Source organism: Poecilia mexicana, unplaced genomic scaffold (assembly GCF_051168715.1).
Source record: "Poecilia mexicana isolate PSO_F unplaced genomic scaffold, ASM5116871v1 scaffold_4, whole genome shotgun sequence".
Lineage (NCBI taxonomy): Eukaryota > Metazoa > Chordata > Actinopteri > Cyprinodontiformes > Poeciliidae > Poecilia > Poecilia mexicana.
This window is the reverse complement of record NW_028263373.1, coordinates 26613151-26629057: the sequence shown is the minus strand read 5'-3', so window position 1 is coordinate 26629057 and position 15907 is coordinate 26613151. Positions and strand designations below refer to the sequence as shown.

The following is a 15907-nucleotide window of genomic DNA, read 5'->3' as shown; positions in this document are numbered from 1 at the left end:
AAAAACTCAGCATTTTTGAGCTGTTATCTTAACATGTCTCTTCTTCATATCCATGCAATTCAATGATAAAAAAGTTATAAACTTTATTTTCTCTGCTTCTTTACTTGCTTTATTTGTTTATTTCCTTTGCACTTACTGTACAGTCAATATTATATGTAACTTAAAATAATAGAAAAAGTTAATTTCTTGATTATATTGAGTTAATTCATTGTCCACTACAAATGGTGCCTCACTTTAATGTTTAATTTTCTAAAAAAATAAATAAATAAATAAATAAAAAAAAGTACAACACTAATCACAATGTTTGAGGGGAATGAAAATAAGTTCTTTGTAACCGGACTCTTGGACGTGACGTTTTAGGACATGATTGGTGGCGGAGACCTCTATATATCCGTCAGGCTTCACTCCCACCTTCTCGCCAGTGGAATTTCAGCTCAGCTCCTGCACCTTCAGGGCAGACGAACACATAAAAGAAGTAAGTACTGGCTTGTTTTCAGTCCTATACCTCTGTATTCCCGACATCCGCGACTTCTACTGACCACTAATAAACCACCGCGGTACTTGTCCTTTGGCCAGTTAAGGGGTAAGCTCCACATATTACACTATGTTCTGGCCTGACTCCGTGTCATTTCAACCCTCTCTCAGCTGTGTGCCTACGTGGACTTAGCTCGCTAGTCGAACGTTATGGACGCTAACGTTAGCTCGCTAGCTAGGCTATAGTTGGACTTGTACTTTTATTGAGTGTACTAATGTTGGATAACCCGCATAAAACGTCACGGCCACTGTCTAAATGTACAGTTAGGATTATTGTAAAGTTTTTAGCTTTTAATTAGCTGACATTCTAATGTCACCAACTGTAAAACAGACAGACTTAAGTTGTGTTTTCCAAGTGAGAGTGAGGCATGCTAAGTTAAGGCTACCTATTAGCCGAAGGGCTACGTGTCACAGTCGTACACGCCGCAGTCAAAGTTTTTAGCAAGTTTGCTAACAAGCTGTGGTTTCTGGGCTAATATTCAATTATTTTATATTTGTCCTTGTGGCTCTCACACCTCTACTCAATGGCCCGAGTATCTAATGTAATCTATCGTGTCCTCGTTTGACATTATTAGTTTTTGTCAGGCAGACTTTACGTTTTTATCGGCTAGGCAAGGTTAGCCGATATGAAGGTACCTAGCATTAACTGTGCTGTAAAGTGTCGTTGGCAGCTGTCAGCTAGTTAACATGATATCCTGTTAGCTGCCTTCTTAAGTCTATAAGCTGGGATTTAGACTATAATGTTATCGAGGCTCGAACGTTGGCAGGCTGTAGGAAATATTAATGCAAGTTAACGTGGAGTACAGAGCAACAAGACACTGACTTATTAGTGGCTCTTTAATAAATACCTGGCGTGTTGCATATCTTTTCTCCTTGGCATCACTGTACTGTATTTTAAGCTTCATAAAATTATGTTGGCTAAATTCTCAAATGAATATATTTCAGAAGTAGAATTCAAAACCTAATTCAGAAAAAAAAATTGGATGGCAAATTCATGTATGAGGGTATACATGGATTTTTTTTAATTTTATTTATTTATTTTGGATGCATATGATTCTGAGGTAATCTTCGGTCTATTAAGCAATGTCAAAGTTTGGTTTGATAGATGTTATATTTTAGATTTTCCATCTGTTCGGTGTTCAGAATAATTATACTTTGAAAGCGTGAGTTGTCTGAATCAGATTTTACTAGTCCCGCCAAAGCATGTGCTGTCCTATCAACTGTTTTTTTCCCCTTTTTTTCTGTATTAATTTTAAACTTGAAACTCATTAGTCTATTTTCAAGACAAATGGATCCAATCCATTATTATGTAATGACAACACTGAACACTACAGATTTCAGTGTCACTACAGACGCTGAACACTATAGATTTGTTTTTTGTTTTTTTGTTTTTTAATTTTTAAAAGCTAACTTTTATATACACTACCTTTTTTTTTCTCCTTCCCCTCTTTACTTTCTTTTGGGAGCATAGCCACTAATTGGTACAAAGATGGAACCCATAATAGTACATAATTGATAACCTGCCAAACTAGAAGTCATGTTTTGGCTGCAGGAGTGCAAAGACGTTTCCCTTCCCCAATGTTTAGTCAAAAGCTTCACCATGTCACTCATGACCTAGGAATTACACTGTTGACTAAAAGGGTTTGACTCTTATGTTAATGAGCCACCGTAAGAAAACTAGTGAAACTTCACTGGATAAGGTCCATTGGACAAAAAAAGCATAGCATGCTGCACATTAAGTAAACTCTTGTTGTGCGGTGGTAGAGCACAGCACTGCCCAGTTTACTGTTTTTCAAATATTTTTACCTCGAGTCTAATCCACATCACTCCTGAGATTCTCCTGTGGTTCAATCAGAACGAATCATGCCAGAGTTTCCCCCAGAAAACTCGCTAAACCCAACAGAAGGGATGTCAGGGCGGTCCCCCAACGACCTACCGTGTGTTTGTATTTAAAAAAAAAAAAAAGTTATCAGGAAATGTGAAAATATGACAAGGTGTTATTGGGAGACATTATTCACAATACTTAAGCACAAATTATAGTCTTAAACACACAAGCGCAATAAAATTCAATTAAAAAAAATATCACTCGTTTTGCACTTCATACAAGTCATAATTAAGTTATCAATGACAACTAAACCCATCTTAAACAGTCTTATCACTGTTGCATGTGTGTAAAAAGCCGTTTAAATGCAAGTTTACTACTTTTCCCCCAAATCCTATAAAGACTCTGATGTTGGTTCATACTGCTTTTTGTGGGAAAGTCTCCAAAATGTTCAGTTTTTAGGTTGTAACTTGACTAGACCAGAATCATTTGTAGGGTTTGCTTCAGGAAAACAATAATCGGTTTGTCTGATTTATCATTGAAGAGTCATTAGCTGGTATATTTATTGCACATCTGCTTGTTCACCAATAAAGCAGTACAGGAATTTAAAGCTTAAAGTTTTTCATAGACAGGAATAATTCATTTTGGAGTCCTTACCTTCCTCCTCTTTGTTTTTTAAACAGGTAAAAGCTGGCAGGCTGACGGGAACTTGCATTTTACAGGACGGATTATCTGGTAACTGACCATTTAGCTGGTAAGTTGTTTGCACACACGCAGCGTTTTTTAGTCATTTACATGGAATAAATCTTTAGTTTTTCATAACAAATGTTGAGTCAGTCCAGTTGTATACAGAAGATGGGCTCAAAGTCGATAATGCGCTTTCCAATTTCACCCCAGTTATAAAACAGTGCAGTCAGTTTCAGTTTACTATGCTGTTTACTATGCTGAAGCAGCAAAAGGTTATAAAGGTAGGATAAACTTGGACCAATAGTAAATGGGGGTTTGAGGAGGATATTTCTAAAAGATCTATTCCTTTCATTGCACATCTTTATGTTTATGATCATTTAGCTTTTTTAGTCTCTAGTGGCATTCTTATAGAACTAGGTTGGCGGAAAGAGGAGACGTGAAGACACCTGTGCAGTCAGGTGGCCAGGACTTCCACATGGTTCACATATTTTGAGCACACGGCACGCCTCATAGACAGACCTGCACACACACGTGGACAGGACTGACACCAGCACATTTCTTTATTATGTTCCCACCTTTAAAGCAGAGGAGTGTGGTCATAAATTCATGATGTGAACGTAGGTTATTATAGCCAACTTTTTAGATTATGACTTCAGTGGTTATTAAAACCTCTGGTTGAACGAATGGGTTGTTGCTGCCTCAGTTTGGAACAGCTGTTCTCTATACAGATTTACCATTTCTATTGTAACACACTCAAATTGTTCATGCTTTTATATCCGTTTTCTGCTTTTCTTGGAGGAAAAGCCACCCTATTATTATTCATTCTTTTCTTTGTTGGCAAGAGTTTCTTGACCAAAACACACAAACTAGAGACTCCCCTGGCTATATTGAGGTTTTGTTTTAAACGTGATGAAATTGAAACGAGGTGCGTATCCTTCTTCCAAGAAACTGTATTCTCTCAGTAATGAGGACTGCTGTTGGAGCTTAATGCATAAAATTCAACAAAGCTGAGAGGTGGAGGTGAGGACTCCTGAGTTTTGCTCTTGAAACTGAACAGTTGGCTCAAAGATCTAAGACACGGACCGCTCCTGGACTTTAATCTCTTGCATTGTGGACATAGAGAGAGGTCACCGAGTGAAATCCTCTTAGCCATCACCCTACTATAATTCTTTGAATAGTGCCGTTTGAAGAGACGGAGAGATGGTGGACTGCATTTGGCATTGCTAATAAAGGTGATCGTGATCTCTGGAACATGGGTTTTCTGTGATAAAAGTAGATTAGATAAAGGGAAAGCCAAAGTTCAGCTAGAATAAGCTTGCTCATGATCATGTGACTTTTATTTAATTTTTTAAAAAACATGTTTAGTTCTTGAACTTCAACATTTCCTGACCTGTATGACTGTAATTGAGCCAAAATTAAAATTATAATAATAAGTTTCCGAACTCTACCATGTTCCAAAAAGTGAGCAAATTATAACTTATGTCACTTTAACCTTTACTCATTAGCTGCATTGTGGTTGTAACTGTACTAAACCATGCGCTTTGTTTCTAGTGGCACACTCGGACTCTGTGTTTGACGTGGGATCTTAACCATGAGCTCAGTCGCTGTACTTACGCAGGAAAGCTTCATCGAGCACCGCAGTGGGCTTCTGCCAGAGCAAAGTGGTGGTGAGTGTTTCTGACCATTTATGTACTTTTATTGCTTCATGTCTTGGTAATTGGAGTAGTTTCACCCTCCCCTCCAGCTGCTGGAGGCCCCAGTGCTGGAGAAGATGAGGAGGAACTTCCTACCTACAAGGATGCCTTCCCACCTCTCCCTGAGAAAGCGGCCACGCCTGAGGGGACGCAGGAAACTGCCAATGCCTGGACATCAAAGATTCGGCCTCTCAAATCCTCCATTATCACCCAGGTGCACCAATACTACTACTTTAACTTAACATGTGGCCCTGTGTCTCCTTTTGCTCAAATTTATAAGAATTTTACAGAGTTTCCTTAAATGCAAGTTGGCTTTAAATGCATTAATCACAAGTCTTAAATTTTGGCATGGTATGACTATTTAATTTTGTATATTTTGATATATGCAATATTTGCAGGTAAAAGTTTCATATGCAGACATCTTCCTTGTGTTCTGTGACTTAAGGTACTGATAACTAGCTGCTAATGTACCCTAGCTAGCTCTTTTTTTTTGGCATCTGTCAAGTAAGTCAAACTTTATTGCCAGTTGGCTGGACGATGTTCATCTTCACCCCTAAATCACTTCTGTTACTTAGCCATAAAATATTATGTTACTTCTTGCTAAGAACTTGGCATTAATGAGGTTAAGTCTACAGAGGGCCACATGCAGAATGGGAAGCACAAAGCTGCTGCCAAGAGCCACAAGCGGACCCCAGAAATGTCAGTTTTTGCTGTGCTTGATTGTAATGCAGCAGCATCCTCTGAACATTCTATAAATGTAATGTTTTTTTGTGTTTTTAAATTTAATTCAATGTAGCATTAAAGCACTGAGTCTTAAATTTGACCCTGGTTTTAGTGGTGGGACTTGATTAAAGATTAATGTAGCTCGTACATCAGATTTACAGGCATGCCAGAAATGCAACACAAAGTTCTGTCTTGTGACTTTTGTATGCTTAAAAAAATGAAATTAATTGGGTTTCACTGTAGGCATTGTGGCACCCATTAATGAATTCAGTACAATATCTATAAGTTTATCTTATTTTTATTTTTATACGCCTCAGGTTTTCCATGTGCCGCTGGAGGAGCGCAAGTACAAGGACATTAACCAGTTTGGGGAAGGGGAGCAAGCGAAGGTCTGTGTGGACATCATGCATAAGACCGGAGCCCACCTGGAACTCTCCTTAGCTAAAGACCAGGGTCTCTCCATCATGGTGTCTGGGAAGCTGGATGCTGTGATGAAGGCCCGCAAGGAGATCGTGTCCCGACTGCAGACTCAAGTATGAGGCTTTGGAATTTCTATTGGTCAACATTTATTGTCTGCGACAAAGATGACTGAAATGTTTTTTTTTTTTTTTTTTCCAGGCTTCAGCAACTGTCGCTATCCCAAAGGAACACCATCGCTTTGTCATCGGCAAAAACGGGGAGAAGCTTCAGGAGCTAGAGCTCAAGACTGCCACTAAGATCCAGATCCCACGACCCGACGACCCCAGCAACCAGATCAAGATCTCTGGTACCAAGGAGGGTCTGGAAAAGGCAAAGCATGAGATCCTGTTGATCTCTGCTGAGCAGGTAAGCATTTCCACATTCATTTTTATTTCCCAGTTTTGCCATTTTTAACTTTTCCTATTCATTTTTTTTAATAGGATAAGCGTGCTGTGGAGAGGGTGAACATTGATAAGGTGTACCATCCGTTTATCACCGGTGCCTACAATAAGATAGTCGGAGAGATGATGCAGGAAACTGGTGCTCGGATTAATGTCCCCCCTCCAAGCGTGAATAAGAATGAGATCGTCATCACTGGGGAAAAGGAGCAGGTGGCCCTTGCTGTGGCTTTGATCAAGAAGATCCATGAGGAGAAGGTGAGGGGGCAACAAAAAATCAGATTGTATAAAACAATGTTTAGTTCCTGTCAAAAAGTACAAACAGCTGGTCTTTGTATCTCCTGCAGAAGAAGAGTACGACCACGATTGCGGTGGAGGTGAAGAAGTCTCAGCACAAATATGTTGTCGGCCCCAAGGGAAACACCCTGCAGGAGATTCTGGATAGAACTGGCGTCTCGGTTGAGATCCCACCTTCAGACAACAGCTCAGAAACAGTCATCCTTCGTGGGGAGCCTGACCGCCTGGGGCAGGCCCTCACCGAAGTGTACGCCAAGGTACAGGCGCTTTCTGATGACGAGTGGAAGTGCTAACCCGAGGGCATGAGAGCTGGAGGGAAAACTAACTTTTTGTTTCTGTTTTCAGGCAAACAGTTATACCGTTTCCTCGGTTTCGGCTCCTTCTTGGCTTCATCGTTTCATCATTGGCAAAAAGGGACAGAACTTGGCTAAGATCACCCAACAGATGCCCAAGGTGGGTGTCGTCTAGACTGGAAGAAGTTTGAGGTCTGACTGTTTATTAATCCTAAATGAATTGATGTTGCCATTTGTGGTCAGGTGCACATTGAGTTCACCGAGGGAGAAGATAAAATCACTTTGGAAGGACCAACCAAAGACGTGCAGATGGTGCAGAGTCAGATTCAAGCCATTGTTACGGATTTGGTGAGGATTCCTTTTCACTGAAGTCTAGCAAATGAGTCATCTTCTGCTGATACTAAAAACTTAAGATTTCTTCTCTGTGACTACTTCTACACCAAAGAATGAACTAATTTGGTAGAATATAAGAATGGTGCATTCACTCATCTGCGAAAGATAGGATTTTTGACTTTCTGACTTGATGAAGTTGAAAACCATCCGATTTTGGTCAGAGGCCATTCATTGTGCATCTCTACACATGGAAGGCACACATCTAATTTTTTATTTATAATTTTACCTTTTAACAGGTAAGTCGAATGGACTATGCAGAGATCACTGTGGATCCCAAATTCCATCGTCACTTGATTGGAAAAGGAGGCGTTAACAGTAAGTGTGCACCTGAAACTGCATCATTTAAAAAAAAAAAAGAAGTTATTTTTGCTCTTAAAAACGATCTGTTTTTTGACTTAACTTTTAGTCAACCGCATCAAAGAGTTGCACAAGGTGACAGTCCGCATCCCCCCTGACAACGAGAAGAGCAACCTGATCCGCATAGAGGGGGATCCTCAGGGTGTGCAGGAAGCCAAGAAGGAGCTGCTGGAGCTAGCGTCACGCATGGTCGGTACACACCGCTAAGAGGCTACATGTAGTTCACCGTAGAGTCTTGCATTGCTCAATAACTTGTGGGGCTTGCAGGAGAACGAGCGTACAAAGGACTTGATCATCGAACATCGTTTACACAGAGCCATCATCGGGCAAAAAGGGGAGAAGATAAAGGAAGTACGGGACAAATTTCCAGAGGTCAGTTCTAACTCCTCATTGATTTGCATTTGCTCTGTACTGGAGCTGCTGGCGGTCTGTGAACGGTTCTGTTACGTTTGTTCCAGGTCATCATCAATTTCCCCGACCCAGCACAGAAGAGCGACATCGTTCAACTTAGAGGGCCTCGGAACGAGGTGGAAAAATGCTCCAAGTTCATGCAGAAGATGGTGGCTGAAATGGTAAACTCAGTTTTTTTTTTTTTTTTTTTCCCCTCTTTTATTACTACTGTGATGCACATTTTGAGGTGCAACACAGGGTGTCTGTGCATCCTTAAAGTATTAACCCTTGTGCGTGCGAGGACTGAGGCAAATGTAGGACTGTGGTAAATGATACAAGTTTTACATGTGTGGGGTTGGTTGGACCCCATTTCTAAACACAAGGGTTACATGCATGTATCTGAAATTAATGCCTTAAAATTTATTAATTTTACTGATTTTAATTTTTCTAAAAAATTTTGCCCCTTAGTACGCGGTCCCCGATTATCATCTAATGTCACAGGTCTTAAATTTTCTCTTGGCAGGACCATTTAATCTTGTATATTCAGTTTGTTTCTCTTGTGGGACTTTTGTCAGAAAAACAAATAACTCAAACTGACAGCCAAAAGTACTTTATTGTGTTCTGTGACAAGGCAGTTGAATCCAACGGTTCCTCACTAACATACACTTGTTAGCCGTCTCTTTTTGCATCAATTATGGGTAAGTGCAATCATCTCCACTTGGCTGGACGAAGTTTGTACATTTCTGTGGAGATATAGGTCTTAAATTTAAGACTTTTGTGAATGGAATTTGAGTTGGTGAATCCCTTCAGTAACAATGCGTTCACATTTTCATTTTTGCTGGTTTAGGTGGAGAACAGTCAGACTCTGTCCGTCCCCATCTTCAAGCAGTTTCATAGGAACATAATTGGAAAAGGAGGAGCAAACATCAAGAAGGTGCTGTATGTTGTACTTTTTTTTTCTTTCTGTATTGCACAATCAATCCAAGAAGAAGCCTTAAAGAAGATCTTTAATGCTGTAGATCCGAGAGGAAACGAACACCAAAATCGACCTCCCTGCCGAAAACAGCAACTCTGAAATGATCGTCATTACGGGAAAGAAAGCAAACTGTGAAGCTGCAAGGAACCGCATTTTGGCGATTCAGAAAGAACTGGTAACACTCGCTAAACCCTGTCCATCTGGTTGCATGATGGTAAAACTACAGTTTAGTAATTCTTGTCTCTCTGCGATAAGGCCAACATCACAGAAATGGATGTGTCCATCCCCTCCAAGTTGCACAACTTGCTGATTGGTTCAAAGGGCCGCCTGGTGCGATCCATCATGGAGGAGTGTGGTGGCGTGCACATCCACTTCCCCACCGAGGGCTCAGGGATCGATAAAGTCACCATCAGAGGCCCAGTGGAGGAGGTGGAGAAAGCAAAGCAGCAACTGCTTGCTCTAGCAGAGGAAAAGGTTCGTACAAGCCTTTCAACTTCTTTGCTAAACTTGCAAGCAGTTTATTTTGCCATGTGATTATACAGTTGGATTGATGTTTACCAGCCAGGAAATGTTTAGCACCCATCCACCACAAAGCCACCTACACTTTATGGTGGTTACCACCTCTTCAAGATGGCTGCCAACTATCATAAATTTATTCTGAAAAGCCCTACCGAACTTTCAATTTAAAATTTGGTAAACCATCTTTCACAGCAAATAAAGAGTTTCACTGCTGAGCTGCATGCAAAGCCAGAATACCACAAGTTTCTCATCGGGAAAGGAGGCGGAAACATCCGGAAGGTCCGCGACAGCACCGGTGCCAGAATCATTTTCCCCACCTCTGAGGACAAAGACCAAGAGCTCATCACTGTGGTTGGGACTGAGGAGGCGGTTCGGACAGCCCAGAAGGAGCTGGAGGAGCTCATCAAGAGTTTGGTATGCCATTAAAAAAAAATAAAAATAGGAGTCCTGTACAGGAATGGGCTGGTATGTGGGTTCAATGGGAAAACCTTGAGGCCTACTTGATATCTCTGGTGTAATTTATTTTTCCTCTTGTGGGACTTTTTTGTCAGGCAAAAGTTTGAGTCACACTCAAATATCTTTATGTTCTGCAATTGTGGACTTTTGAGGCTACTGGCAACTCACTAACACTCTTGCTAGCTAGAGTATGTTAACAGCTACCTTGCTAGCCTTGTTTGCATCTATTATGGGTAAGAACAAATTTAATGCCAATAGCACACTTCAGTGGATACGTAGGTCTTAAATTCCATTCATAATGGTCTTAAATTTGAGTGGGTGAAAGGTGCAGATTATTCTGTTTATGTGTAGCCATTTTGAACTCATTTATGGTTTTAAATGAGCTGATTCATTTATACTTCTAAAATGGCTTGACTTAAAAACAAAACAAACAAATGGCACAAAACGTACCTAAAGTGTCAAACCTAAACATCTGGAATGTTGTAATAGGAAACTTATCACTAACCAGCCCATTCCTGATCCATAATATAAAAGTGCATATCTTGTGGTTTCTAAATACTGATGTCCACTTTGTGGTTTCAGGACAACATTGTGGAGGACACGATGAACGTTGACCCCAAGCACCATCGCTACTTTGTGGCCCGCCGGGGTCAAGTCCTCAGGGACCTTGCTGATGAGTATGGTGGCGTCATGGTGAGCTTCCCTCGTACCGGCTCCCAGAGCGACAAGGTCACCCTCAAAGGAGCCAAAGAATGTGTGGAGGCAGCCAAGAAGCGCATGCAGGAGATTGTTGAGGACCTGGTAAGTGTTGGTTCTTTTTTTTTTTTTTTTGTTCTTTTCTGTTTCTTTCTTCTAAGATTTTTACTTGATTTTTCTTTCGTTTGTTTTTCTCCCCCAGGAGGCTCAGGTGACCGTCGAGTGTGTGATCTCTCAAAAGTTCCACCGTTCCATCATGGGTCCCAAGGGCTCTCGGATTCAGCAGATCACCAGAGATCACAACGTGCAGATTAAGTTTCCAGAGCGTGAGGACCCACAAGGTAAAAGCAAGCCTTCATTGTGTTTCTGCGTTGTTTCTGACCAAACTTTAAACTAAAAGGAGCGTTTTTGGCTCAAAACGATTAATGGCAAGTATATGTGTGTGTTTAGCAGCACCTCCTGCAGAAGCTCCTGTTCAGGAGAACGGAGAGGCCAATGGTGAAGTGAAAGAACCCGTCGACCCAAACGCTCCCAAAAAGTGTGACGTGATTTTGATTTCTGGTCGCAAAGAGCGCTGTGAGGCTGCCGTGGAAGCGCTGAAGGTCAGAGCTGATACCACGCCTCAGTTTGGACTCGGTCAGTTGCTTTTCTACATCTAAGCATGTCCTCCTCTCTGCAGGTCCTGGTTCCCGTCACGATTGAGGTGGAAGTGCCTTTTGAGCTTCATCGATACATTATTGGACAAAAAGGAAGTGGAATTCGTAAGATGATGGATGAATTTGAGGTAATCATCTTTAAAAATCGGTTAAAATGCAGTGTGGGCTCAGTGCAGCTTCCTCATGACTTCAATGTACTTCCAGGTAAACATTCAAGTGCCTCCTCCTGACCAGCAGTCTGATAAAATCGCCATCACCGGCTTGGCCTCTCACCTTGACCGTGCCAAAGAAGGCCTCTTCGAGCGCGTCAAGGAGCTGCAGGCTGAGCAGGCAGATCGGGTTTGTATTTTTAATTCTTTAAAGTTGTTCTGCTTCAGCCTCTTTCACAAGATGCAACACAAAACTGGGATGATTTTCTTAGTCCTGCACTTGAACTTTAATGTTATCTGAAATAACATTAATGTTTTTATGCTAAATCAAATTTTGTACTTCCATTTGGTTTCTACTGCTTCTAAAAACTGGTGGGTCTTTTTTGGCAATGAATTCATGTTTTTTTGATGCTTGGAAAATGAACGGTTTCAAAAACCTGCCAATTGTAAAGTCACAAATAACAGGCACTGCACTGTTACTTAGCAAACCCAAGCTGAGCTCCAGCACATTTGGTCTTCTAGTTTTACTGCTATATAGGCCATACAATGGCTACTGGAAAAGACAAGTGTTTTGTTATTGACTTGCCATACAGAATCCACTTGCTCTTATTCTTGTTGGTTTTGCAGGAGGCTTCACTTCTGCTTTTCAGAGTCTTATAATTTAGCATCTATTTGCAGCCAACGGTGAGTTCAGGGACGTGGCCAGCAGCAACTTATTTGGATTTAAAGTGACAGAAACCCTAAAACAGCTCATTGTGAAATGACCTCAATACACAGAACTGATCAGACTCAAATCTCGTTATCCAAGAATATTGGTACAAAAAATATTTAAACATGTTTTGGCCTGTCCTAACCTGCTCAAGGAATCATAATAGGTCACCTTTTTAAAGGTTATGCACATCAGCACAAAAGTCTCAGATTAACTTTCAAACGCATGAAATCGGGCGATAAAACAAGTTTTGTGCAAAAAATCTCTCCTGAACCTGCAGGCACTCAAGAGCTTCAAACTGACCATCACTGTGGACCCAAAGTATCACCCAAAAATCATCGGCCGCAAGGGTGCCATCATCACAAACATCCGCACAGAGCATGATGTGAACATCCAGTTCCCAGAGAAGAATGATGAAAACCAGGTATAGCATGGCAACTAATGCTTAAAGTTCTTTTTTTTTATTTTTATTTTTTTATACACTTTTATAAAATAGAAATCTTTTTTTTCTTCTTCAAAGGATCAGATCACGATTACAGGGTACGAGCAGAATGCCATAGCTGCACGGGAGGCTATCCAGGCTATAGTGGACGAGCTGGAGGAGATGATCTCCGAGAACATCACCCTGGACAGCAGGGTTCATGCCCGCATCATTGGTGCTCGGGGCAAGGGCATCCGCAAGATCATGGATGAGTTTAAGGTGAGCTTCAGGAGAACCGAAATGTTCTCCTGTCCAGAATACGCACCAAGGAACTCACCCAAAACCTCCCTGATGTCATTTAAATGTTTCTGTAAATGTACAAACTTTTAATCATGGTAAGGCAAGAGCTAAACATGTAAATTCACAGAGTTTTTATTGAAAATGTCAGTTTTTTAAAAATCATGACTTAAACATGACTTTTCAATGTTTTCAGATTGATCTCAGGTTTCCACAGAGTGGCGCTGCAGACCCAAACCTTGTGGCAGTCATAGGTCGTCCTGAACATGTGGATGAAGCCATCGATCATCTCCTGAACCTGGAAGAGGAATATGTAAGCTCCTCTGAATGTTTTTTTTTTTTTTTTTTTTTTTTGTCCAGTCGTCAAATGCCAAATGTTTGCTGATGTGTTTTTTTTTTTCTTTTGTTAATTTTCAGTTGTCGGATGTTGTGGAAAATGAGGCGAAGATGGCATACATGAGGCCACCTGGTGGCAGCGTTGCTGCTGCGGACGAGCAGCGTGGCCATTCCAAAGGTTTCGTGGTTAGAGAGGCTCCCTGGGCCACCGGCAACGAGAAGGTGAGACTTACCCAACCAGCTGCTATTCCACTCCTCTTTACTAGTTTTTCTGAATCCATTTGCTCCTTTTCCTTTCAGGCTCCTGACATGAGCAGCTCAGAAGACTTCCCAAGCTTTGGTGCTCCGGTCCAAGCGAAGGCGTCACCCTGGGGACCCAAACGCTTTTAAGCCATTGGCTTTTAAACGTAACTAGTCAAATCTTCCCCTCCACCAACTCCATCTGCAATGTCCCCCTATCCTCCTAAAAAACCTCTGGACCTGGACTGACCGCTGACCCTCAAAGTCTTTAGTTCTCAGAATATCATCCTGCATCTTGGTCACCAGTCCACAACAAGAGCTTTCAGATACTGTAATCAATCGTGAGCTTCGTGTCTGCGTTCACTCGTACCGTCTCGAGCCTAAATGTTCCGGCCGCGTCGCCGTCACGTCTACACCGATGTTTTAAATGTTTTAGACCAGACGCCTCATTGTGGTTTGAACTGTTCTACCAAATCGTGATGACGAAGGCATCACTACTTTTTACGTGAGCTGCCCTGATCTTAGTTGCCTTTTGCAGGAACACAGGGGCGTGGGGAGGTACTGATTTTAGTGTTCAAACTTAAACGTCAGTCGTAGAAGGTTCCCATGCCCCTTCCTGCTTCATCCATGTAGCCCAGTGAAAATGACGTAGTCATCCATTTCCAAGCACACTATAGTGATCGTCCAATCATGTCCTTCCATGTGCTCGTACCTGTGCTGCTGTGCAAACGATCAAACTTCGGCTCCCACCTTGTAGCCTTATGAATTGGTGAGCTGTGATGGAAGGTGTTGGGGAGGGAAAGGGGTGGAGGGTGTTGGCTGGCTTTCAGCCACCACAGAATGGCACCAACTCAAACTGCCAGATGCTTGGAGATCATGCCACACCTAAACTTTGTACAACACTAGGCTAGAGCTCCACAGCATCAAAACCTCACACTAACTGTTTTAAATAGATTCGTTACATTATAAAGTAGATCACTCTATGGAAGTCGACCATCTTGTGCCAACTTTAACGACGTCCTGCTTTCTTCGCCCTCTGTAATGGGTCAGTGTCCAGTCCCTTTGTCTTCCAGTTGCTATGCAGAACCCCTCTGTTCTATAGCAATGGTCCCTCCCTCCCTTTTTTTTTTATTTTTTTTTTATTTTTATTTCAGCCTTACAACTAGAAAGATACAAACCAGGTAGAGATGAGTTGCTTTCAGTAGACAACTGCAAGGTGTTTCCTCATTCTTTCAAAAACATTTTCTTCCCAGTTGTGTGTTTTACTTGGCTTGTAAGTTTAGCCTACTAGCTGCTAAGTAAATGTCTAGCATCTACCTACCTTGGTTTATATCCTCCTAGTATTGAACGAAAGATTATGCAAATACCATGAAGTGAACGGTTATGGGCGACACTGGAAAAAATTGTCCAAAAGCCAATAAAAAAATTGAAAACATTTTTTATCTCTGGTTTCATTTTTGGGTTCATCACAAATGAATGTATTTTATGATTGACCAACATAAAGCTGTAAGGTGATTGGATAAGATGGATTTTTGAGAATTTAGCAGTTCGAGTATATCTGAAAATGGAAAATTGTGGAAGGTCACTGTAAAAAAATTAAATATTTGGGTGCAAATTTTGATCATATATTGAACAAAGATTCTATTCAGTAAAACATTAAGCATAACTAATTTTAACTATTTCAGCCCAGACAACAGAATGATTTCTAGCTATGTGATGATCTCCGTCGCTCAGCTCAAAGCGATGTCCAGAAGTTCAGCAAAAATGATAAAATGGAAAAACTCGTTCTGATGCGGCAGATGAGCTGAAGTCCTATCTGATGGATTATTTGCAATGCAGCGGTATCCGGTATGAATTAATCCCTGAGAACTGATTTAACGATTCAACTGTTTATATAATATTGTTCGCCACTAGAAACACTGGAGAGCGCTGCTTGACTCAGCAAGGTAGGAAAACGGCCTGCTGGAACAGCTAATCGAGGTGGAATGACGAATAAAAAACATGGCTGATAAAGAAAGACGGGTGATGGAAAAGTAAACGCGTGTGCCCAATCGAGGAGTTGTGTGTGTGTGTGTGCGTGTGTGTGTGTGTGTGTGTGTGGTTCGGAAGTATATTGGTTTTAAAAAGTCTGACGCACGGTATGTAGCCGGAAAAGCACACGATAGCGTGACTCTACGAATACAGTATCAATCAACCAATTAAAGGACGTGGAACCGCTGGGTGATTCTATAATTGGAGATACATTTGGCACTTCAAGAATTGACAAAAAAAAACTTTTCATTTGTTAAAAATTTTCTTAGGTAGTCTATTGAAAAGGCATTAAACTTTAAAAAAATCTGTAATTGCCAAACATTAGCTACATATTTTATAATTTTTTCTCAGAAAAAACGTATATTTTGCGGTAT

At 41.1% G+C, this 15907-nt stretch overlaps 1 protein-coding gene across 4 annotated transcripts; it reads left to right on the top strand.

Annotated features, from left to right (window-relative positions):
* Positions 1-375: 375 nt before the first annotated feature.
* Positions 376-14937, top strand: hdlbpa (high density lipoprotein binding protein a). 4 transcript variants are annotated; one of them, XM_015001311.2, is made up of 28 exons: positions 376-475; positions 3040-3110; positions 4595-4710; positions 4788-4951; positions 5778-5993; positions 6079-6285; positions 6360-6575; positions 6665-6871; positions 6960-7067; positions 7151-7255; positions 7537-7615; positions 7707-7846; positions 7925-8029; positions 8116-8229; positions 8895-8981; positions 9067-9198; positions 9279-9497; positions 9735-9956; positions 10581-10799; positions 10897-11035; positions 11148-11296; positions 11374-11478; positions 11555-11689; positions 12489-12632; positions 12729-12908; positions 13123-13239; positions 13344-13484; positions 13563-14937. In XM_015001311.2, the coding sequence occupies exons 3-28, from the start codon at positions 4635-4637 to the stop codon at positions 13650-13652; spliced, it is 3816 nt and encodes a 1271-aa protein (XP_014856797.2). In that variant the 5' UTR covers positions 376-475; positions 3040-3110; positions 4595-4634; the 3' UTR covers positions 13653-14937. The 4 variants fall into 4 exon arrangements, with proteins under 4 accessions (XP_014856797.2, XP_014856796.2, XP_014856795.2 ...); XM_015001310.2 differs by having other exon boundaries at positions 11145-11296; XM_015001309.2 differs by having other exon boundaries at positions 4770-4951.
* Positions 14938-15907: the final 970 nt, after the last annotated feature.

What these genes read in the sequence shown, in the direction of transcription:
- hdlbpa (XM_015001308.2), top strand. Translation starts at nt 4,635, where the DNA reads ATGAGCTCAGTCGCTGTACTTACGCAGGAAAGCTTCATCGAGCACCGC. An exon ending in AGAAGATCCATGAGGAGAAG is followed by an intron (nt 6,576 to 6,664) that starts GTGAGGGGGCAA and finishes TATCTCCTGCAG; the next exon opens with AAGAAGAGTACGACCACGAT. An exon ending in TGGAGCTAGCGTCACGCATG is followed by an intron (nt 7,847 to 7,924) that starts GTCGGTACACAC and finishes TGGGGCTTGCAG; the next exon opens with GAGAACGAGCGTACAAAGGA.